This window comes from Phoenix dactylifera, unplaced genomic scaffold, assembly GCF_009389715.1.
Source record: "Phoenix dactylifera cultivar Barhee BC4 unplaced genomic scaffold, palm_55x_up_171113_PBpolish2nd_filt_p 000190F, whole genome shotgun sequence".
Taxonomy (NCBI): domain Eukaryota; kingdom Viridiplantae; phylum Streptophyta; class Magnoliopsida; order Arecales; family Arecaceae; genus Phoenix; species Phoenix dactylifera.
This window is the reverse complement of record NW_024067717.1, coordinates 51,427-73,413: the sequence shown is the minus strand read 5'-3', so window position 1 is coordinate 73,413 and position 21,987 is coordinate 51,427. Positions and strand designations below refer to the sequence as shown.

At 37.5% G+C, this 21,987-nt stretch overlaps 1 protein-coding gene across 8 annotated transcripts; it reads left to right on the top strand.

Annotated features, from left to right (window-relative positions):
• The first annotated feature begins 1,706 nt into the window (after positions 1 to 1,706).
• On the top strand, positions 1,707 to 10,739 carry LOC103721190. 8 transcript variants are annotated; one of them, XR_606277.4, is made up of 7 exons: positions 1,707 to 2,149; positions 2,311 to 2,361; positions 2,476 to 2,609; positions 2,930 to 3,021; positions 3,112 to 3,308; positions 10,279 to 10,398; positions 10,491 to 10,739. XR_606277.4 is itself a non-coding variant. In XM_008811281.4 (6 exons), the coding sequence occupies exons 1-5, from the start codon at positions 1,805 to 1,807 to the stop codon at positions 3,297 to 3,299; spliced, it is 810 nt and encodes a 269-aa protein (XP_008809503.2). In that variant the 5' UTR covers positions 1,707 to 1,804; the 3' UTR covers positions 3,300 to 3,308; positions 10,491 to 10,739. The 8 variants fall into 8 exon arrangements, 3 of the variants coding, with proteins under 3 accessions (XP_008809503.2, XP_008809505.2, XP_008809502.2); XR_005507492.1 differs by having other exon boundaries at positions 10,220 to 10,398; XR_003388321.2 differs by having other exon boundaries at positions 1,708 to 2,149; positions 3,112 to 3,386.
• The last annotated feature ends 11,248 nt before the right edge of the window (positions 10,740 to 21,987 follow it).

The window sequence follows — 21,987 nt, the reverse complement described above, 5'->3', positions numbered from 1 at the left end:
TTTGGGCCAACATGACCTGTATATCTAACGTCTAGACCTCCTACCGAGGTCTAAACTTGAACTCGCCTAGGTAGCGAATCCAAAACCCAAAGCAAATTGGAATGAAATCTAAAACAACCCTTTCCTACTCCATGAAGGACAAAGTTTTATTAATATCTCACTCCCTCTCTCTGGCTCGTGCTAAAGAGTAATGCTCTGCAATTCTCATTATTTGCATTTGAAATATTTTCTTGTCCTTATCGGGATTCGTACAAATTTGGCAATTAACGAGATACACATGAAGTAGTTGAATGGTGAGTTGTTACGCTTCCTTTAATGAATGTAAGAAACTTTTAAGGATTTGCTATGGTGCTTCCTAAAATCTTTATAGCATAACTTTAAAATTTTTGCCTACTATTAGAACAAATTTTCCTGATTTCTCTTATGGCAACCAATTTATAACTGATGGAAAGCCAAAGTATGGGCAGCAAGTACCTTAATTTAAGCAAAATGCAAGGGTATAATTGATACCCTTTACATGGTAAGTTTAGTAATTTTTGGACAACATTCAAAGATCATAATTGGTTCATCGGTTGATTTATCCATCTCGATCAGTCACTCGTCCGGCTCTTCATCTTCCTCATTGATCCGCTCCACTTTTCGATGGATAACCGGAAAGGGGCTATCGCTCTCCTACGATGTCAGCCGGCCCTTCGTCATTTTCTCTTGATTTATTTCATCTATAGATGGTTGACCAATATAGCACTGTTGCTTTTCCATGATGTTGACTAGCTATTAATATTCCTCTCTTGATTTGCTCTACTTGTCGATGCTTGGCCGAAGAAACGCAGCGACCATGGCCGAAGCGCCCTCTAGGTTGAAACTAGAGGGCCATAGGATCGGAGGCTATCAGATGGAGGTTGAGAGAAGTGGGCCGCGGATTTGAGCTTCAATGGAGAGATATAGGAATGGACGAGGTCAAAAAGAGACTCGTCATCCACCTCGACAAGATGATAGACTAGATGAAGCTTATGATTTCTCTTCTTGTGGTTAAGTTCTTGAAGGCGTTAGAGTGAACAATGAGGCCATGGAGTAAAGGATAAGGAGCCCTCGTATAATCGGATGAATTGATTAATAGAGGAGATGACAATTCTAAGCCTACCCCAGTAAATAGCTTAGATTTAAGAGTACTATAATAAAAATTATTAAAAAAAACCATAGCAACTTTTTGTAAGCCCGGAACATTTTCTTTCTTTTTTTTAAAATCTATTTTATTGTTATTTCCAATTATTTATAAAAGCAGGCTTTTGCAAAAGTTATTATTAAATATTAAACATATAAAGTAAATGTTCTTACCAGATTAACCTTAAATGAAAAGCAAAAGCTTGCGAAACATGCCTAAAACCAAATACAAATCCCTACAAGAAGATCATTCATAGAATCAAAGTCGCATATAGGTGCCCTAATTTAGCTCCTTCATACAAATGTTCCAATTTAAATGAAGAAGCGACAAATAACTGCCAATTATCATTGGCCATGGGATACTCATCTAACCTCCATTTTTGTTTTTTTGAGAGCAGTAATACCCATCTAACCTACATCATCCACAGGTGTTTAGATAAACATGCCAGTTTTGAGAATTTTACACTGCCTCGTTTCATGGTTTCCTATCACTTAGCTGGGCATTTTAGATAAACCAGGTAACGGCAAGGGCGTCATCTAAATTTTCCCACAGGCATCCGCATCAAGCCCAAAAGGCTAGTTCTTCTCTATTTCCGCGTTGTTCTCACCGGCGATAACATCCGGCGGAGCCCGCCCGTCCACCATGTCTCTCCTTCCTCCTCCCTTCGCCGTCAAATTTCTCCGCTCTCTTCCCTCCGCCGCCTCCGCTTCCTCCACTACCGGCGCCGCCTCTGCCTCGGCTTCTTATTTCTCGATCCCTCTAAATAATGTCAGCTCGCATAGCATTCAAAGAAGATTCGCCGTGGAGGCCGCAGGGAAAAGCCCCATCGAACCCCATCTCCCCTTCTCCTCTCTCGCGCTCGATGCCTCCGCCTCCCCCGATTCCGCTTCCCTCACCGCCTCCGTTGCATCGCCGCCCTCCATTTCGCTTACCCGGTGGAATCTCGACCATCGGCACATCTTTGTGCTGAACTGCGCTGCTTGCGTGGTATGATCATCTCTTGGTTCATCAAAAGTTGCTTTTTTTTTTTTTTTCAAAGAAAAGAAATCGTCGGGAAATCTTACGACTCGAACTATATAACCTCAAAAGTTACAGTTTTCTGCACCTTTCTCGAATTTTATGGATTTATGGCTGTGAAATCTTCTCAGGCTGCACTTTCGGCGTTATGGCTGTTCTTTTCTGCGATCCCAGCCCTTTTGGTCAGTGTTTTCTTTGATGACTTGGGGTTTGGTTTTACCGAAGGTCTCATTTTTATTGTATTTGGTGATTTACAAGAGTTACTTTCTGCGAATTGGGATGCTGGAAATGTGTAGGCTTTCAAGAGGGCTGCGGAGTCACTCGAGAAGCTGTTGGACGTCACGGCAGAAGAGCTCCCGGACACCATGGCTGCTGTTAGACTCTCTGGCATGGAAATCAGTGATTTAACCATGGAGCTCAGTGACCTGGGGTCAGTCCTTAATTATTTTTTTTTTCTCTCTCTGTTTCCTTTTGGTTAATTACAGAATATGTGGATACTTAAATGAGTGATTTTTATCTATCGTTGCATATATATCAGATTGTCGCATAGAGTAGGCTGTTTGTTCACCCAAAGGTTCCATTGGATGCGTTCAATTATCTGGATATTGGCAGGATATTAATACTAGAACAATAGATACCTGCTTTCATTTGGATGTTTAAGATACATTTCTGGTATTTTTGTCAGCATTTTTATAGTTATTCATCCATCTAGCTTAGTTATCTCATAGCCCAATTGATTTGGTTATGTAGTCAGGAGATAACACAGGGTGTCAGAAGCTCTACCCGAGCAGTTCGGATAGCTGAAGATAGATTGCGGCGTCTCACTACTATGGCTCCAATTGGTTAGTTTACTACTTTTGATGTTATTGTGTGATGTTAGCAGCAATGATTAGGACTCGATGATGTGTTTTACCCCATCTTCAATTGATTAGTGCCGGTGCAGGGAAAAACCACATGGAAGGATGAGACTGAGGGACCAGTTGTAGCTAGAACAGCAAGGAACCTGCGGGAGGGGATTGCAAAGGGACGTGCAATTTTTGGGGTAATTTTTAGTGTCACGCAAATTTCTTGGCGGGCTTTCAACTTTTTGTCTGCACTTGGACGAAAGCAGACTGTCTGACAGCAAGCGGTGAGCTTATTTGAAATATTTCAGCTGCTGGGAATAGAAGCATTTACTCTGACCAGATGTGACTGCCATACATTTGTAGTGAGTTGCTTGAAATATGTCTTGATCATATAGGCCCTTTTTGTTTTAAATGGGTTTTTCTCCCTGCTCAACTTTGTTGTGAATTTCTATTATGAGTAAGGTTTTAGTTTTGGAATGCCTTGCATAATAATCAATGCAATGTAGTGAACTTCTATGAAAGATTTTCTCTCTTCCTTTCTAGTATCATGGTGATTACGGTCGGTTGGTTGATTTACATAAGTAACCAGAAAAATGTAGGCTGACCATCTTCAGAATGTTGTATCATATATCTTGCAATGGATACGTGTCTTGCAATTGAATGTTGTATCATATATCTTGAAATGTAGGCTGACACCTTTGCCATGCCTCTTTTTGGATGGTGATGTTTTTGTAGTTTGGACCTGCCTTGGTTCCTTTCACTGTGGTGCCTTCTATTTATAATTAACTTTTGAAATTATAGAGAAGCATCTTGTAATAGGAAACCTCAGATATTTACTCTGATTTCCTGTTTAGAGCAATGGGCAGTTGATGACTAGATACTTGAGATGATCACTTATCTTTTCGTCCGAGATTTGTGGAAATCAAATTTTCCTTCCTATACAGGAAGTCTGGAAGCAACTGGTTCTGTTGTTGAAAAACGCATATGTGCTGTAACCTCCCTTTAATGATCTTAATGGTGTTTTGTCTCATGGAACCTTGTCTTTTTGTCAGGTAAATAGCTGTTATTCCTTTGACTAATGGATCATAAGATTATGTACTAGCATTCTCTGTTTGTGCTTTAAAGTACAGATTAATTCCATCATCAGGTTAATTGTGTGAATGTTCGACATCAAGCAGAAGGATGTTCCTATTTGACAATAGTTCAAATGTTAGTCAACCTATTGTCTTTGATGTGTGCAGATTCAATTACTTCAGCTGTGTGAATATTCGATAATTCATTATTGATTATTTTTAGTTGAAGGGGTTCCTTATCACCTATATGTTTATGTCCGGTTGAAAAATGCCTTGGGTCCTTACCTTGTTGTGTCCAGAGCTGCTTTTTTTATCCTTTCCAATTCTTGGTCTTAGGGGTATTGTAGCATGACCATACAGAGGTTCCTTGCCACATCTGCACCTAAATTCACTAAGATTTAGTCATGGTGATTTCTATATGCGTGTCAAAATCTAATTAGGTGGGTTGAAATGCATCCTTTTGCTCCGATAACTCTCATTAGTTACTAAAAAGTGCATTTCTTGAAAAATAAAATGAAATTACGAAGTCGGGATCTGCTTTCTTGTTTGGTAATTGTCCTTGGTAAAATGCATAATTTCTCATAAAAACTTTCTAAGAAGTGTATAATACTAGAAACAAAAGTAGCAAGGAGAGCAAGCATTGTGCCTATATCAAGAAGATAAACAACAATAAAGCTTAAAAAAGGTCAAATGTGTAAGCTGCATAGTCCAATGATGCAACATGATACTAGCATGACACCAGTACTGCGAATAGGAAGATAAGTTTCTGAACATTCTTTAGATAGACCAGAATATTCTAGGGCAGTGAATCTGTTGTTTATCTGCTACTATATTTGCAATATATTGGTAAAAAAATTGTGTTTCAGATTTTTAAACCTCATGTTAACTACCCAAACCCCGAGCCATGAAAATTGATCATGCTACTGATGATGTACATGACTTCAACTCATATAGTGTTGACAGTGATGACTCAAATCTGCAATCTAACACTAAAGACAGCTTCTAAGATATTCTATGAAACAGAACAAGTCAACACTAGAGAGGCGAACCATTACCTAGAGGTAGGACCATCATGTTAGGACCTAAGGATGGTAACAAATATATATATTGTTGATATAAGTTACATAATCCAATTAAAAGTACAATGCAAACAACGAAATTGAAATATAACCATTATGTACTTTAAGATTGAGTCTATTAAACTTGTATTTTATGTTAAGGGATTATGAAGGTGTCATTTTGGAACAAATGGAGTCATGTTGGACTCGTTCCCCCAACAATATAAGGCCTTTGAGATGGTTTCATTTGTTTAGTTCTGGCTGTCCATATAATCGCGATATGTTGCAAAATGTAATGATAACAACAAATATAAGCTGATCTTGTAGGAACTGATTTTGTGATCCCCACTGTAACATGCCAATGAGGTCTGATGCATCATATGTAATATGAGTGTACCATAAGATACTGTATGCTTGTGTGTTGGTTTTCCAGCAAACGTGTGTTTTGACTTGTGGAAACATGGTGTTCTTTTTTGAATGGACTCCAACAAGCACTAGTCTGAGAATTTAAAGGTGACCATTGGTGTCGGATGATAATTGAAGAACACATTTTTCTGTATATAGCTTTTTGACCTTTGATAGCTCCACAGACATGGCCGTTTGCGATACCTCTCAAAATCATTAATGTTCATTACTCTTGTAGTATCCTCTCATAATTTCTGCAATTGGAAACTTGGTGTTCCTTGATCTTTATACTGGTGACTTTGTTGAGGCATGAAAATAGCGTCACTAATCGACCTTCTTAATAAAGCCAAATCTTTTCAAGATTTTCATTGGTTCTCTGGATTTTGGAGAAATGATAAACTTTTTTTGGCAGATCTGCCCAATGTGATAGTGCCTTCAAAATCTTCATAAAAAAATTATGCCATTCTTTGCACCTTGCTCACAAGGGAGCACAGAGGTATTGCAATGCTGATGTTGGTAGAGTTTCATGATTTTTGCTATGTCAGTGTAAGGAATGTCTCAATCTTTGTGATCCATGCGTAGATTATGTGTCAAGAATAGATCATCTCTTTGCATGTTGAGCTTGTTCAGATGATATCGTTCTACTGGTATATATGGACCCTTCCAGCCGCACTTGGTACTCAACAAAAGGATTTAATTGGAAACAACACAAACTTGGATAGGAACTGTGTGCACACTCGAGTTCGGAACCTTAATTTTTGTTACTAAACCAGTAGTTGCTTTTGTGAAGTCGGCCAATTATGCCCGCTACCAGTATTAGCCATAACATTATTCTAATTTCCTAATAATAATATTATAATTTCCTAATAATATTATCAGACGAAATCATATTTTTGCCATATACCCGAGAGTATAACAAACACCTTGTTGTTGTTGAAGACCATTACTTCTACAATTCCAAGCAAATTATTTATATAAGAGTGTGCAATAATTGAGTACAAGTATTGTTCCTTTCTTGCACCTTTGCTACCTATTTGAAACTATTTTCAGGCAAAACCAATTTTGAAACTATTATGTCTAAGTTTGTGGAGAACGTGTTGCATGTAACAAAAATTGAGGGATTTGTGAGTAGGGGTGTCAAAGGGCTGGGTTGGGCCTAAGTCTGAAGCAAACCCAAGGTCTAAACCTTAGGCTTGAGCCTGGCTCGGCATGGAGGTATGAGGCCCAATCTCGTTCCTACTCAGGATATGTTTTCAGGCTGGTGGGTTCAGAACCACCCTATTTCATTTTCACCAATTTTCAGCCCAGGACCGGCCTAAAAATTGACCAGCCTTAGAACCTGAGCCCGAACCTGGTTTTTTCTGGGTCTGGTCTTCAGGCCATTAGGGCAGGCCTAGTCCATTGACAGCCTATTTTTAGGTTGATATCTTCAGTGGGGTCATATATGTTTTTTAAGCTCTATGATGAGGGGTTACTAATTCTTCCTGTGACAAATTTAATATAAGGGAATTAAAATGATGTTAGCCGCTACAATTGTGGCAAGGGAGGAACTTCAGTAGGGCCACATGGGGGGAGATTGAACATTGGCACCATGAATAAATTATTTTATGCAGAAATGCCAGAAGCTGCAGTACCAATGTACAAGTCTCTGGAAATAGATTTTCTTTTCACAGGTTATACATTTGGTTGTCAATGTATGATATGCATGACAAAAAAATTCTTGATAATACTTCTAAGAACAGGAGTATATAGAACTAATGCAAAGAACTTCCCTGGTGATTGGTTAGATATTTGGTTGCATCTCTTTTTGTAGTAGATACACTGAGCTAATTGATTGATTGTCAATGCCACAATCAACAAGGTTATCAAGATCATATCTAGGACTAGTATCTCCATGCATTACTTTTGACATTTATTAGTGTATCTTCCATCATCTTTATTATTTTATTTTATTTTTCTTTTTTGTGTCTTCCAAATAATTGGAGAAGCCTTGATGGCTATGGTTATTCTCCCCTTAATATCTCTCTTAGGACATGGTATTGTTCAAGTTTTGCTTGGATAAGCCAGTTCTGATTATGTCTTTTCATTCTCTGATGCATCTGCGTTTGGATGCATTTGTATTCTCTAGTTACTTGTATTGGTTTCTCAAAGTGGATCCTTAAACAATTCCTCCGATGATGTCTGTTTCTGGGTTTTTTTTTCATCTCTTTCTTTTTGGGCCATTCATTTATGGGTTATGGGAAAAACACTCGTGTGATGTATCATTTAGGTAATGAACTGTCAACAAGTGCGGGATATGTTTGAAGCATGGATAAGATTAAAGATACACAGTTAATGTGGTAATGATGTTGATGGTGAATTCAATAATTCAGGTTTGGGTGAATTAGATTTTTTTTTCTTTTTTTGTTTGAGTGTAAACTTAGAATGGGTCTTTAGATGGACTTTGCTGATGTATACTGGAGTTGCGTGTGGGAATCTCCGAAGAGTGGCGGCAGCTAGTTGTGGAGAGATCTCAGTGGAAGCTTGCTTGTTAGAATCCCTACTCTTCCACCCATAATGTCATCTTCCAATTACATGGGTTTTTCTCGTATATCTTTTGAGCTTCAACCTTCATTGGTTGACAGGGAATATACAACCTTAAAGTCTCGAGACTTGACCCTGTTGAGCCATCAAAATGTTTGAATTTCCTGAATATGCAATTCAATGCATCAAAGACTTTTTCCAAAATCACATGCTTTTCAATCAGGACTTGGCTCTGACCCACTTGTTCGGGTGCAGAACATTTCAGCTTTATCAGGATGGTGTAAGCTTAATACTCAAGATCCCTTCATGATCCAGGTGTTTTCAAGACTTCAAAAAAATTATAACTTTTGCAGTGTTATTCAGTGGATTAATGAATTCATATTGTTGTAATTTTGCTAGTTGTAACAAGGATTATTATGATTCTCTGAGATTTAGTATCTTCCGGCCTTAAGTTTAGGATTGCTGATTATTTGGTAGAAAGTTCTGAGTAGGTGGCAGACTAAGGGACACTCTATTTGTTGATGGTATTTTTTTCTGATATTGTTGGTAAGCCCATATCCTGCTTTTTGTTTCTTGTACATCGTGTTATATTTTTTTCCTTGCTTCTTGCTCCATTATTTGTTAATGTCTCTGTTACGTACCCTTATTGGCTTAATCGATATCCCTTCAATGGATTAAAAATTCCCTTGGAAATGTGCATTATAACCAATTTTATTTAGCAGGTGGTGGGAGTAGGACTAGGTTCAGTCATGGATGGAAATGTAGTCTAAAGGAATTAGAAGGTCCAACCTCTAACCAACCATATTTAAAATCTAAATCCGATCTGATAATGCATACAAACTTTATCTGTCTGCTACTTGTATCTTAAGAAATGTTTTATATTTTAATAAAGAAAATGCCCAAACGAACAAAAATAATTTCATTAATTGCATCTTAGTTAATCTTGATGAACCATGATTGCGATATCACTGGCTGTTAGTGCAAAAGAGGGCCTGAATTCATCAGTAAGTGGGAGCAGGTATAAGTCTATTCTATCAAATGATATGTTGAAGGGATAAAAAGTGGAGATATATAGATGCAGTTGAAGTGTCTCGGATAAAGATTAATTGGTTGGTGACCACCTGAATTCTCTCTTATCTGGAGTGCTTGAGGCTTTGGCATTGCATCTCTCACATTCTTCCTTTTTCAAATTGCCACAACAAAGGGCTAGTTATCTTTCATTTTCATGCTTGTAATGATTTCTTCATTGTATGATAGTATGTCCCTTGTGTTTTGATTAAACTACAGAATAATTTCATTGTGAAGTTGTCAATATATATAGTTCATCATTGCAGTCACAACATCGTCCTTATATTAAAAATGTGCCCCTGTTATTCTTGAATTTTGGTTCACAGTGTTGTTTTTCAAATTATATTACCAAGAAGACCGTCATATAAACCAAGAGTTCTTCATGCTATTAAAGGGAACATACCACAGAATGATTTTATTGATAACTCATTAATATACTTCACTGGATTTAAGTCATATGATTCTTGAAAGCTTTCTCTAGTTATTCTGGAATTAGCTGTTCATGATATTTTTATTCAAATTATATTGAACTATTCTCTGTTTAATGATAAAAAAAAGCCCCAAAAGATCAAGTTGCGCATAACTAAGGATTGTTTGGCTATTAACGGGAACTTTTCTAGAATCAACTTCTTCCAGCTTCATGTAAGACCAGTCAAACAAGTGAGGCATTTCAAGTAACACCTTAAACACCATGTGGATGGGTCTACATCTGTGTTTTTCCCTGGGCTTGACCTACCAGAAAAATTAGGGCTAGTTCAAGTTGCTTAGATTTGGATAATTTGCACTAGCAGTCATTCTGATAGGTAATATTTTTTGCTCAAGCAAACTACTTTTCATATTGAGGTAGCTACCGATCCATGCAATGAGGGCATCAATGCCAGGTTCATGGTTGTGTAAATTTGTTCATTTCTTTTCTAGAGATATTTTATATTCTATTATGCTGGTTTTTCAGTTTTGACTACTTGAGATCTTTCTACTTGGAAATAGGTTCTAAAGTAAATGTGCTAATGTCTGCTGTTTCCGGACATGGTTCTGATCCCCTTTCATGCAGTGATTTTTTTTTTTCAGTTGAATCAGTCTGTGTTGTGGAAGGCTTATTGTTATGTTTTGAGTGGATCGATTTGCAGGCTCTAGGTGTAGGCTTACATGGTGTGAATAAGATTTGTCGCTGAACATGCGATATCCTACACTTAATAGATACTGCAAGTACTTCCCCAGATCAGAATCTTAGAACTAATTTTGATTAGGTCGGCTCCATATTTGCCTGACTTGATCAAAATTCATCTTTAGTCTTGGACCTGTGCTTAATCTGTATGTCAAAATTTTGGCTCTGAATCAGGTCCAGGGGCTCCGACTCCGTCGTGCTGGCACAGGGGCTCCTGTTCATCAGCAGCTGTGCAAGGACTCCTACCAACCGTGCCGATTTCAGCAATTTTAGGAGTATGTTATCTTTTTTCTTGTGAGAGGAGGAACAATATGTTATCTGTGACCAAGGCTATGCTAGTAAAAGCCTGATCTCGAATACTAAATAAATGAACCCAGGTTTGAAAGCCTAAAAGCAACAGCATATTAGATTCTTCTTAAAAAAGCTAGTTTTTTAGTACCATCTTTCCCTTACTGGCAGTGTTAGCCATTGCATTGCATCATAATTTACTCATCTTGAGGATGGAATATAATCAAGTTAAATGGATAGATAACTAAAATTTTTTGCTGAAAATTCTTCTTTTCACTCATCTTGAAGGATTTGATAATAGCATTGCAGCATTATGCAACGGCTAAACTGACTTGGATTGTGTTATGAAATGAAACCTGATTAATTTTAATAACATATTAGCATCATTAAAATTCAAGAAACAGTCAAAATTGGAAAATAGTCATTCGTTGATGTGGTCACATATAATATTTTATTCTCTTCAAGTATCATCTCTACTAGATGGCATCAAATCTAATATGACTTTATTTGGTGAACTTTGTAACAGAGTCGACAGATCTTTTCGTGAACAACAGTCAAAACTCTTTTCCATGAACTAATGCCCTTAAAAATTTAGTACAATCATAAATTTAGCTACTCAGCTGTATATTTAGGCTCCCATTGATCAATTTATACTGATTTATTTGATAACTCGGCGGAACTGAGTCAAGCATGGATCTGAACTGCCTCAAAATGGCGTCGAGTAGCTGGTTTATTCCATCAACAAGGAAATCAAGTGTAGGAGTAACTGATTAAAGCAATAGCTATTGCTTGCAAAAGACGATCCTACTTTAGCAAACCAGCAAATCATTCCATGATCTGATTATCTTGTAGTTATATGTTTGCCTTGGTATGATTCATATTTTTGGATATGAGTAATGTTCAAGGCTGATGCAACTAGCGACCCACGCGTCCTTGATATGATGAGGACAAGTTAAATGCAAAAGGTTTGGTGCATAAACCTTGGTTAGCAGCAACCCCAGATATCCTCACAGACAAACTCCCTGTTCAGCTCTATGGAGACCCTTGCGAGGAATATGGCAAGGGAAGGGTCCAATTGTTTAACCCCAGCAAGGGAAATTTCCAATCAGAATTAGGATGGAATACTCTATTTGTCTAACCCTGGGGATGATGTCCCAAGGGAAGAGTCCAATCAAAAACACGCACACAATACAACTTGCTTATGGTCAGACCAGTGGGTTTAACCCTAGTGAAAAAGGCAGACTCCCTCTTGTCGAAGAAAGAGTTTGATCATAATCGGGCACACTGATCGGCTAATTTTGCAGTATTCACAAGTCTGCACGAGTCGTGGGCAATCTTAATGATCCAAATATCCAAAGATCTTATCTAGCAAGATCAGACCATAACTATTAATTTAGCTTTTTTGACCATTTTTAAGTATGTAAGATTTTTATAATAAATAACTGATGTGGAACTAAATACATGCTGATGCATCTTCTCATAGGAATCATATTCAAAACTCGTTTCCGTGGAGGTGCTGGGAACTTGCGAAACACATTGATTTTTTTCCCTCCAATTCAGGGCAGTTTCTTGGTTACCGTTGATCGGAAAAGGAGCAGCACCGTTGGAGAGCATTAAACTCAAACCAAGCAACTAATTATAGTAATCCATCAACCTCTCAGAAAAGCTGCTTCCGTAAAGATGTACGGAGCTTGTGAAATGCAACGACCCTTTTTATCTTGGGCAAATTCTTGAAGGATGAGAGAACTCCATTAAGCTCAAACTATATACTAATACTAATCACATATATACACCGAGAAGAACAACAGAGAAAAAACTATTTAATCTAATATATATATATATATATATATATATATATATATATATATATATATATATATATATTGAGGATCTCTAAGGGAGATATATATTTCCAAAATACAGACTTTCAGAGATTCATCACACCATCACACCAAATGCCAGGGGATCACTTTCAAGTTTATGCACACCCACATATTTTAGCTTTGAGACTGATCTCGTCTGCTTTTTAGCTTGATCTCTTAAGCTAGAATTAGGAGGATCCAGAGTTGGTTTGACCGCCTCTCCCTTCACTCGGCGGTGGCTGTTGAGGGCTTCTTGAAGCCAGGAGTACCGAGTTGATACGGCCACCAGTGTCCGGACTACTTGAACCCAGTGCCCGGACAAAGGATCTATCTTCCTAGATAAAACAAGACATGATATATAAAAGTAAGTTAATAATGAGAGAGAGAGAGAGAGAGAGAGAGAGTACAGTGGCTGTCGTTCCGTCCTCTTATTTATAATGAAAGAGAGGTTATGAGGTTATCTTTCGACATGCAAGACCAACATCACACACACACACGGAAAGAGAGAGAGAGAGAGAGAGAGAGAGAGAGAGAGAGAGAGAGAGAGAGTACAGTGGCTGTCGTTCCGTCCTCTTTGTCAGAAGGATCTTTGGCATCATGGCTGGAGAAGCCCAAGCAACCAGCACAAACGCTGAAGATCCGCTTCAGGAGGGAGCAGCAAGGGGGAAAGGACGGTATGGTTGAGGAGGTTTCTTCCATTTCTCTGGCCATTTGGCTTCACTTCTTCACTTCCTTCTCTCAGCTCTGGAGGCCGTTCATCACTTTGAGGCATTATTTATTGCAACACCCCGGCCACTTTGCAATGACTTTATTGGCCTCAACTTGTTGGGATTTTCTGGCAGAGACCTCAAGAGTTTGGTTGACGTCCTTCGGAGAGCTTATTTGATGAAGTGAGAGGTGCAACTATTAGCATAATTTTAGAGACCATATAATATATAATTTGTATTATTTGTAATATTTTTTTTATTAATATAATTTTGTTAGAGTAATTTTAGGGATCATATGATAACCCGTATCACGCATAGTATTTTTCTTTATTAACGTGATCCTATCAGCCTATATTATTTTTTTTTATTTGGAGTATGTACACAAGTATATATAACTACTAAATATAATGATACAAAAAAATAAAATCACTTTTCTCTCTCTTTTTCTCTTGTTTTCGCCTTATTTTGTAAATATTTTAACATGGTATCAGAGCCATTAATCACCTAATCTGTTGCCGCCATCTCTTTTGCCTTTGTTGTGGTCATCGTTGTCATGTCTAAAAGCTTTGAAGACCCCTATTGCCGATCTATCAATCTCTGTTTTCGGATGAATCAATACATGAAGATTCTCTATTTTTCGGTAGATTTGTAGATTCTCTATTTTTTAGTAAATCAACATTTGAAGATCTTATATTCTTTGGTAGATCTACATATTCACTATTTTCGGTAGATTAACATCCAAATATCCTTTATTTTCTAATAGATTTGTAGCTTCTCTCCACCACTTTTCTTCTTAGCTTTAGATCTTTGCTCGCCCCTTTTTACTGTCGCTCGGCCCTTTTTTCTTCATCTCTGATTTTATTTGCTGTCTCCGGCTCCTTCACCATCTAGTTCGAGGTTTCTTGCTCCTCTTCTATGGTGCCTTCGTTTACGAGAATCGTTGACCTTCAGTTGTTTTCTCTCTGAGCTCTGTTCTCAATACAACTGTCATCTTTTATGTGTTTTTTTGCTGCCACATCATCAGACAAGTCAATCAGTCATATCAGCAAACACGTCAGTTTGTTACGTCAGTTAGACACATCGACAGATACACCAGTTTGCTATATTAGTGAGTCATATTAGTAGACGTATTAGTCTATTATGTTAGTTAGCTACATCAGCATTACTAAATATGTCTATTGCATTAGTCTTCTGATCTACCGCATCAGTTTTCTGATTTGTCGCATCAGTTTCTAAGCTACCATGTCAAATTCAACTTCTGTTCCGCCATATCAAATTCTATATTGTCACATCAATTTGACACATCAGTTTGCCATATTGGCTTCTTAGTTATTATGTCAACTTTTAATCTGCTACATCAGCTTCTGAGCTGCTGTAACAACTCGTGTTCTGCAACATCATATTGTATACTGCTACGTCATCTCTCGATTTACCACCATGTCGGTCTTTGAGTTGCCATATTAGCTCCTATCTATCACGTCAGCTTCTGAGCAACTACTTCAACTCTTGATCTAGTATATCAGTTCTAGATACATTCGTAATCTAATTTCCAAACTCAAATTGGCACTACAGTACCATCTTGAGTTTGAGGGAGAACGTTAACAAAATTTTAGGAATTACGTAATAATTTGCATCACCCATAATATTTTTTTTATTAGCGTGATCATGTTTCAACTTATATTATTTTTTTTTGTTAGCATGATCTTATTAGAATGATTTGAAAGATCACGTAACAACTTGTATCACCCATAATATTTTTCTTTATTAGCATGATTCTATATCAGCCTATATTATTTTTCTTATATGAAGTCTGTACATAAGTATATATAACGCGTAAAATGTACCAAATGTGATGAGATAAAGAAATAAAATCATTTTTTTTCTCTCTCTCTTTTTGTTTTTCACTTCTTCTGCAAATATTTTAACAGCAACCACCTAGTTTATTGGACTCATTTGGTTAGTAGAAAGAATTTTTTTTCACTCAAATATTTTTTCTAGAAAGATGATTCCTGAAAATATGATGCCTAAAAAAATGGTTTTGGCATGTTTGGTTGATCATAAAAAAGAGGCACATTACAGAGTGGCTTATGTTTGGTTGAGCATCTACTTTCTTAAGAAAGTTGTATGAAATACCTATTATATTCTTAATAAAGAAAAAGACCTTACCTATGAGTTTTAATGGCTTAAGAGTATTTTTGCAAAAAAAGAACCTCAATTCTTAATCGGTGGGAAAGCAGCTTTTCCATGTCCTCTATAAAGTTTTTTTTCCATGAAACATAAAAATTTTATTCCTATGAAAATACTATTATTTTGTCTCTCTTATTTAAAAACTCCAACCAAATAAAAAATATATTTTTATTTTTTCGTTGACTATAATATCTCACTTTTTTTTTCTTCTGCAAACCAAACAAGTCAAAAAAAAATAATAATAATTACAAAGGTTTTAGGCAATATCTTTTCCGTACGTGTTTACGAAGGCCTATGTAACTGTGAGTTTGCTGGGAGGGAAAGCCTGAGCAGTTACACCACCAAAGTTAAGATCTACATCTATTTGTAGTCTGAAAATTCACGAAGATCTCCTGCCGGTTTCTCATGCAATATTCGCCTATTCTCCTGTGCTGTTGGCAGATCCAAAAAGACCTGCTTTCACCTTATTTACTAAGCCTGAAATCGCTGGTTTGTGTTTGCCAGCGTAAGTTGAGATGCAGTTCTCCGGCAAGAAGACGCTGTGTCTGAGAACTTTAGTGTGAGAGTTTGCTTCAAAACGGAGGATCCGACCATTTCAGAGACACAGCAATCCCATGCACTCTAGAGTTGATGTCTCTGAAAATTATTGTACAGAAAGAGAGAACTTATCCTTCCTAATTACAATTCTACTCCTATCTATTTTTTAGATACACCAAAAAGTAGAAAAATAATTTTGTTCTTATAATAAAATCTAAATAATCATGAAAGCAGATGCACCCACTTATTAGTCCTTCACTTGTCTCTTCGATCAAATACAAAAAGGTAACTTATTCCATGGAACAGACTATTCCGTCTGCAATACAGAGGATAATCCTCAAAAAAATTATCCCATCTACCAAATGCTGCCGATGGTTCTTGTTTGGTCACGCATATTCTCCAGAATAAGGTCGTCCATGGGGCTAAAGTTGTTACACCAATTGCAAGGTGTCATGGCTGTACGTGATACAAGCTATAAGCTCATGTGTAAGGTAACTTATCAATGCTTGCAATTAATGATTTAGTTCAACTGAGTTCTAAAGTCAATGATTAAGTTATCGAGGTACAGTGCATGCTACATGTGGCATAGCTTGCTTCCACTTTTCTTTACTTTTAATAACTAGAGAAGAGGGAGACATTCAAATTATAATTATGTAGTCTAAATATTTGAATGATGCACTGTCCAAACTGAGAACCTTGGGATGATCCCTGGTTACCGAGCAAAGGAGTGTGAAGCCTAGATCATTCTGAAGATGGCATCTGCTGCTGCCACCACTGGAAGCTAGTACCAGAACGCTAAATTGCACCCATCAGGTCCCAGTGATCAAACGATCCAACCGAAAGCTATCATTATATATAATCAAGAATCAATTAACTCGAGTGTTTTCAAGAAATAAAGAATAACTTGTAAGTATTGTCTTAAAAATAAATATAATGGCATTTCATAAGCGTTATCTTCTCATCTCCAAGTTATTTTGTTCCTACTGCTTAGGGATACAAATGGGTCCGATCAGACCGGATCATGAGTAATTCTGGCATAACTCGGTTCACTATTCGGATCCTAATTTTAGAACCAGATCCCATGTAATGGAAGATAGAGTCAGATCAGATCGGATCCATGGCTATAATTTTTGACCCATCGAATTATTAAAATTAGATTGGGTCTATGTATAATCCAAATTCGATCCAAGGTTCAAATTCACGTTCGGATGGATCATGCCCTGTTCCCATCCAAAACACATGAGCAACACTATAAGTTAGCCGCGACCGATGTGCCGACGGTGACGTAGTGACGCTGATAAGTGACACCACTTGACAGCTGGGCCCCGCGGTAGCAACAGGGAAAGCCTCGGGCCTCAAAAGGGGTCAAGATCTCTCTAAAGTAACCCACCCCATCTTACATAAGTGAAACTAAAGACGCTGCGATTCCTACGGTGACACCTCGAAACGTGCGGTGGAAACTTCCCGTTCTCCTCTGTTGCGGGCCCCAGCTGGACATCCATTTATCTCTTCCTGAATGGTTGGTGCAAAGCCATGTGCATTCGTTGGGGTGAAGGTAGAGTAGGGCTATATTGTTTGGAAATATAATCTCCAGTAGAGTAATGGCAACCCACTTTCTTTTTATTAATTATGAGCTTTTTCTTTTCCTTTGGAAAGATGCGGATGCGGTCCTGACGCAGTCGTTGGCTGCTATCATGCTACGAGCATCTCGTGATGTTTGGAGACTGTTCAATCATACGACGTCCCTTGAAGGACTCTCCATTGGCCTTTCCATTATTTTAAATAATATATATTATTTGTAAATACATACTTTTATGTATCAGTGATGGTATATTGTAGTTGTTGTTCAAAATAGAAAATCCTTTACAGCCAAAATGGATAAGTCATATTCGGATAAGCTCGAATAACAATTCAAAATTGATCTAAAAAATAATGAATTGGGTTGGATCGGGTCGAGATTCAGTAAATCCATATTTGAACTGAAAAATAAAACAAATCTAACTTGAGACCCTAACTCGGCTCCACAGATTTTTAAAAACAGATCGAATCGGGTCTAAACGGGTCGGTTCGAATTACAGGTTAACCTAACCCATTTGCAGCCTTATTAGTGCTTTATAGTGCATCGGCACTCAAGAGAAAGTGATTACTGCCATGTTTGGAGCGATGGCATGCTAGTGGAAAAATTTAACAATACATGAAAGCGCAATGCTAGTGGAAAAATTTAACAATGGCATGTATAAATATTCCTCATTGAGAATGGCAAACTAGTGTGATCGTTGTGGGCCTCACCATTCGGTTGTTTAGTGAATAAGGTCTAATTATGTTTGAGTTTGTTAGGTGCTGCAATTAGGTCTTACATAATTTAATTTACCAACAACTATATGGTTGGGAATTGTGTAATTGGTTGCTTATCTAACTTCGTTAGAATTATGGGCGGCAGTAGGTTTTAAGCTCTCTAGATGAGCCAGCTGCATGCAAGTGAATGCACTTTGCTTAATTATCGCTCGATCGGTCGCTACTTTCCACTTGAAAGCTCATGGAACTAAGAATACCATTTTGTTGGTTTTGCGAGAAAATGATAATGCATACTACAAAAAGGCTTTGATAGCTAAAAAATTTATGCCAACAAGTCAATAGACCTCTAAATATGAAGAGATGGTAAGGCATATTGATCAAGAAATATATCGAACAAATCTACCTCAAAAAAAAAAACATCCAGTAGCCAAGTTGATTGATTTGAAGAAGTTTGCATGGACCAGGAAGAAGGCTTGTAACAAAAAGTCTAGGTGATCGACGTACCGTCTCCACCTATAAACCTAAAACAACCCTAAGTACAGAAGGGCTCTAAAGAACGCCTATGTGACCATACCTAGTGCATTAAAATACTCCCTCAACAGCTAGCAGTGAAGCAGCAGGAGCAGAATTCTGATAAATGGATGAGTCTTTGAATGTTTTAAAGTGCCTTTGTAGTGGTAGTTAATGGCAGGATAATTCCTAGTTGGAAGGAGGAATTCGAGTTCGGTTGGAAGGTGTCAAAAGACAATGGAAGCTCATATGATGCAAGGACGTATACCTTTACTTGTTAGTTGTTACCTACCTTCTAGTAGGACATTAGAGTATATAATCCTGATCTGATGCATTATGCCTTGGATTTGCTCAAATAGAAGATGATGTTTGGAGAATCTGATGACGGACTAAGTGTTCTAACACAGCCATCTCTCTCTATCCATGCTGCAAGTTCCTACAACTTACTTCCAGTTGACTTCTTTCCACTCCTCTTTTTTTTAACTACTACTGCATGCACTTTTAGGTCCTCTTATTATTTCCATTTCATTGTTCGTGCCATTTTCTGGTCTATATATCTCTCTAATTCGCTACGATCATGTAGCTCTCTCTTTCACTGGGTTAGGAACCGACCTCCTTCATCCAATTCTTTGAGTTACATCTGCTTTCTCTTCGTATCTATTTTCTTGATTAATTTTGACTCCTCCAGGGATGCCTTTTTACGTTCTTTTACTTAAGACGATTATGAAGACACCTAGCCAGGGGTGTCAGTTTTATTAGAATTATGACTGCATACTAGCTGAGCTGAGCTCTAATTGGGCTACGTACTTAGGCTAGATTTAGTTGTATTCAAGGGGGTTTCTAATATTCTTAACTTTAATTAATGCATACCACAATCAACACAAACTTGTTCATCCATCACAATACGAGGCTTTAATTTTTCACATGAGCCACCAACTGTTTAGGCTTGGTTCGTTGATCAATTATTTGATACTCAAAAATGCGACTCGAGCCGATCGACTTGGCTTGTTGATTATTTGAAGGACATGTTTGTTGAATTCTTTGTGTTAATATTTTGTGCGACATAAGCTTTGTATGGAAGGTCAAATTCCAAGGCATATGCACTATTTTTCTAACTCCATGTCGCATCATCTTATTAAGCTTAAACATCTCTTTAAACTGGAAGGTACGAATTTAATGGATGGCTGCTGAGGTTTGGCGGAACGTCCACCAGTTTACTAATCGATATGAGGATGCAGCACGGCATTCAACATTGCCCTCTCTCTTCGGGCATAGAAAGCTTGGCTGAATTAATTCAATCCGTTGCTCCAGAGAGAAGCCATGATATAGTCCTCAAACATCAAACTCGACGAGTCTATTTGGGAAGCCATCCAATAGGAGGAACCTGTCATTATATGACAGACGTGGTTCCCAAATTCGGTGATCCACTGCCGTTATTGCATTCTTGTATCGCCCGTAAAGTTTATTTTATTGATTACTTGTTTACATTTTGCTAAGCCCCAATTAATCCATCCAGTTGGATGAATGTATGAAGACTCTTAATATTTATGTTCGTTAAGAGACTAAAATGATGGTCAATTGGATTGTGAACATGCTAGACTGAGCAGATTGATCAATGGTTTCAGTCTATCAGGAGACAGGATTTGGACTTGCCTAAAGTAAGAGGACTTCATAATTTTTGTTAAAATATATAAAAAAAGTAAAAAGGAAGTATAGATTAAGGCTATAAATGAGTCGAGTTGACCCATTATCCTAGCCCAGCCTGACCCGTCTTGGAGGATCCGTGGAGCCGGATTAGGTCTTAAATTTTTGGAGGTTTCATATATAATTTTTGTTAAAATATAAAACATACAAAAAAAAAGTACTCATGCATAAAGTGAAACAAATTAATAATATTGATTGGACGTACGAGGATAATTGAGTAAAACAAGTGATTGATTCTTTAGGGAGAAATTGACGTTATGCTGAAGAAACAAGAGATTCATGGAAGCTGCGCTCTATAAAAACCTCCTGCAGAAAATTTTAGTGGTTGAAGGATTGGAGATGTCCCTCTTAAACTCGTTGATTGCTGGAAACAGATCTCGCCACATTGCTTACTAAACTACAATGGGTTACCGGAACAGCTCCATTATTCGCATATCATTCTTCGATCACTCCATTAGTTTATGCTAGGTTTCGGTCGATCAAAAAATTAAGTAATGAATAACAAGATTAGGTTAATTCAAGTTTGCCCAAACCACTAAATCTCGATTCTATAATAAAGCTTAGGCCACTACCTGCAGCCACATGATCATAGATATGCATTTTAGGATAAACAATTTATAGATCATTATATGATCCAGTGAACTGCCAATGGAATATTGGAGTAGTTATATATTTTGAGGATATAATGAGTCTAGTTGATGTTTCATGCATTGGTTATATTTTTATGAATAGGGGAGGCTTAGCCACTTAAATTTATTAAGTATAGAAGAAGTTACAAGTTGGCCATGTGGCTAGAAAGGAAGCGATAGGAGTGGAAGATGTGCTTTGAGAGAGAGCTCCATCACATCAACCAACCGCAGAAAACCTTCAGAACAGTGACATTTCCACCAAAAAAAAAAAAGATGGCAACCTCTTGAAGACGAACGAGATGGTCTGATTTCATTTAAATTGAGTTGTAGAGCATCTTCATTCACAGAAAAAATGATTAAAATTCTATTTTTAGCAGCGAAACTATGTGAAAAACTCATCTCCCCTTAACAAACATGGAGTTTGATATCCCTTTTTTTTTTATAACCTTGGCCTAATCCTCCATTACTCTTGATAGCTAGCCTAAGGGTGAGCACTTTGAAGAACATCAAATTCAAACTGGATAATGGATATTGCTCATTCATTATATATAAATACAGAAACACAAAGGCCGAGACTATATTTCCATTTAGCCTGACATGGTCGTGAAATTCTAAACCTCAGGTGATCAGGATTCATCTGGCCTGATAAAGCAACAAAAGAAGTTTGTTAAAGATAAGGTTTCTACTTCAGGACTTTTATTGATCTTCCACTTCAAGACTTCTACTGATCTCCAAAAAATGGAATGTGATAACAAAAATTGAGGAAGATGAGGTTCTCTTCCGGATCGAGGTCGTATATGTAATTCTCAAAGGTGCACAATTGTGCATCTTAGCCATCAATCATGTTATAATTTGTATACTTCGATTCGACTTTTCCATGAAATCTATGACTACGATATCTGTTTTAGAAGCACTTGCATACAAGTTGATGCACAAATAAATTGTTTTGATG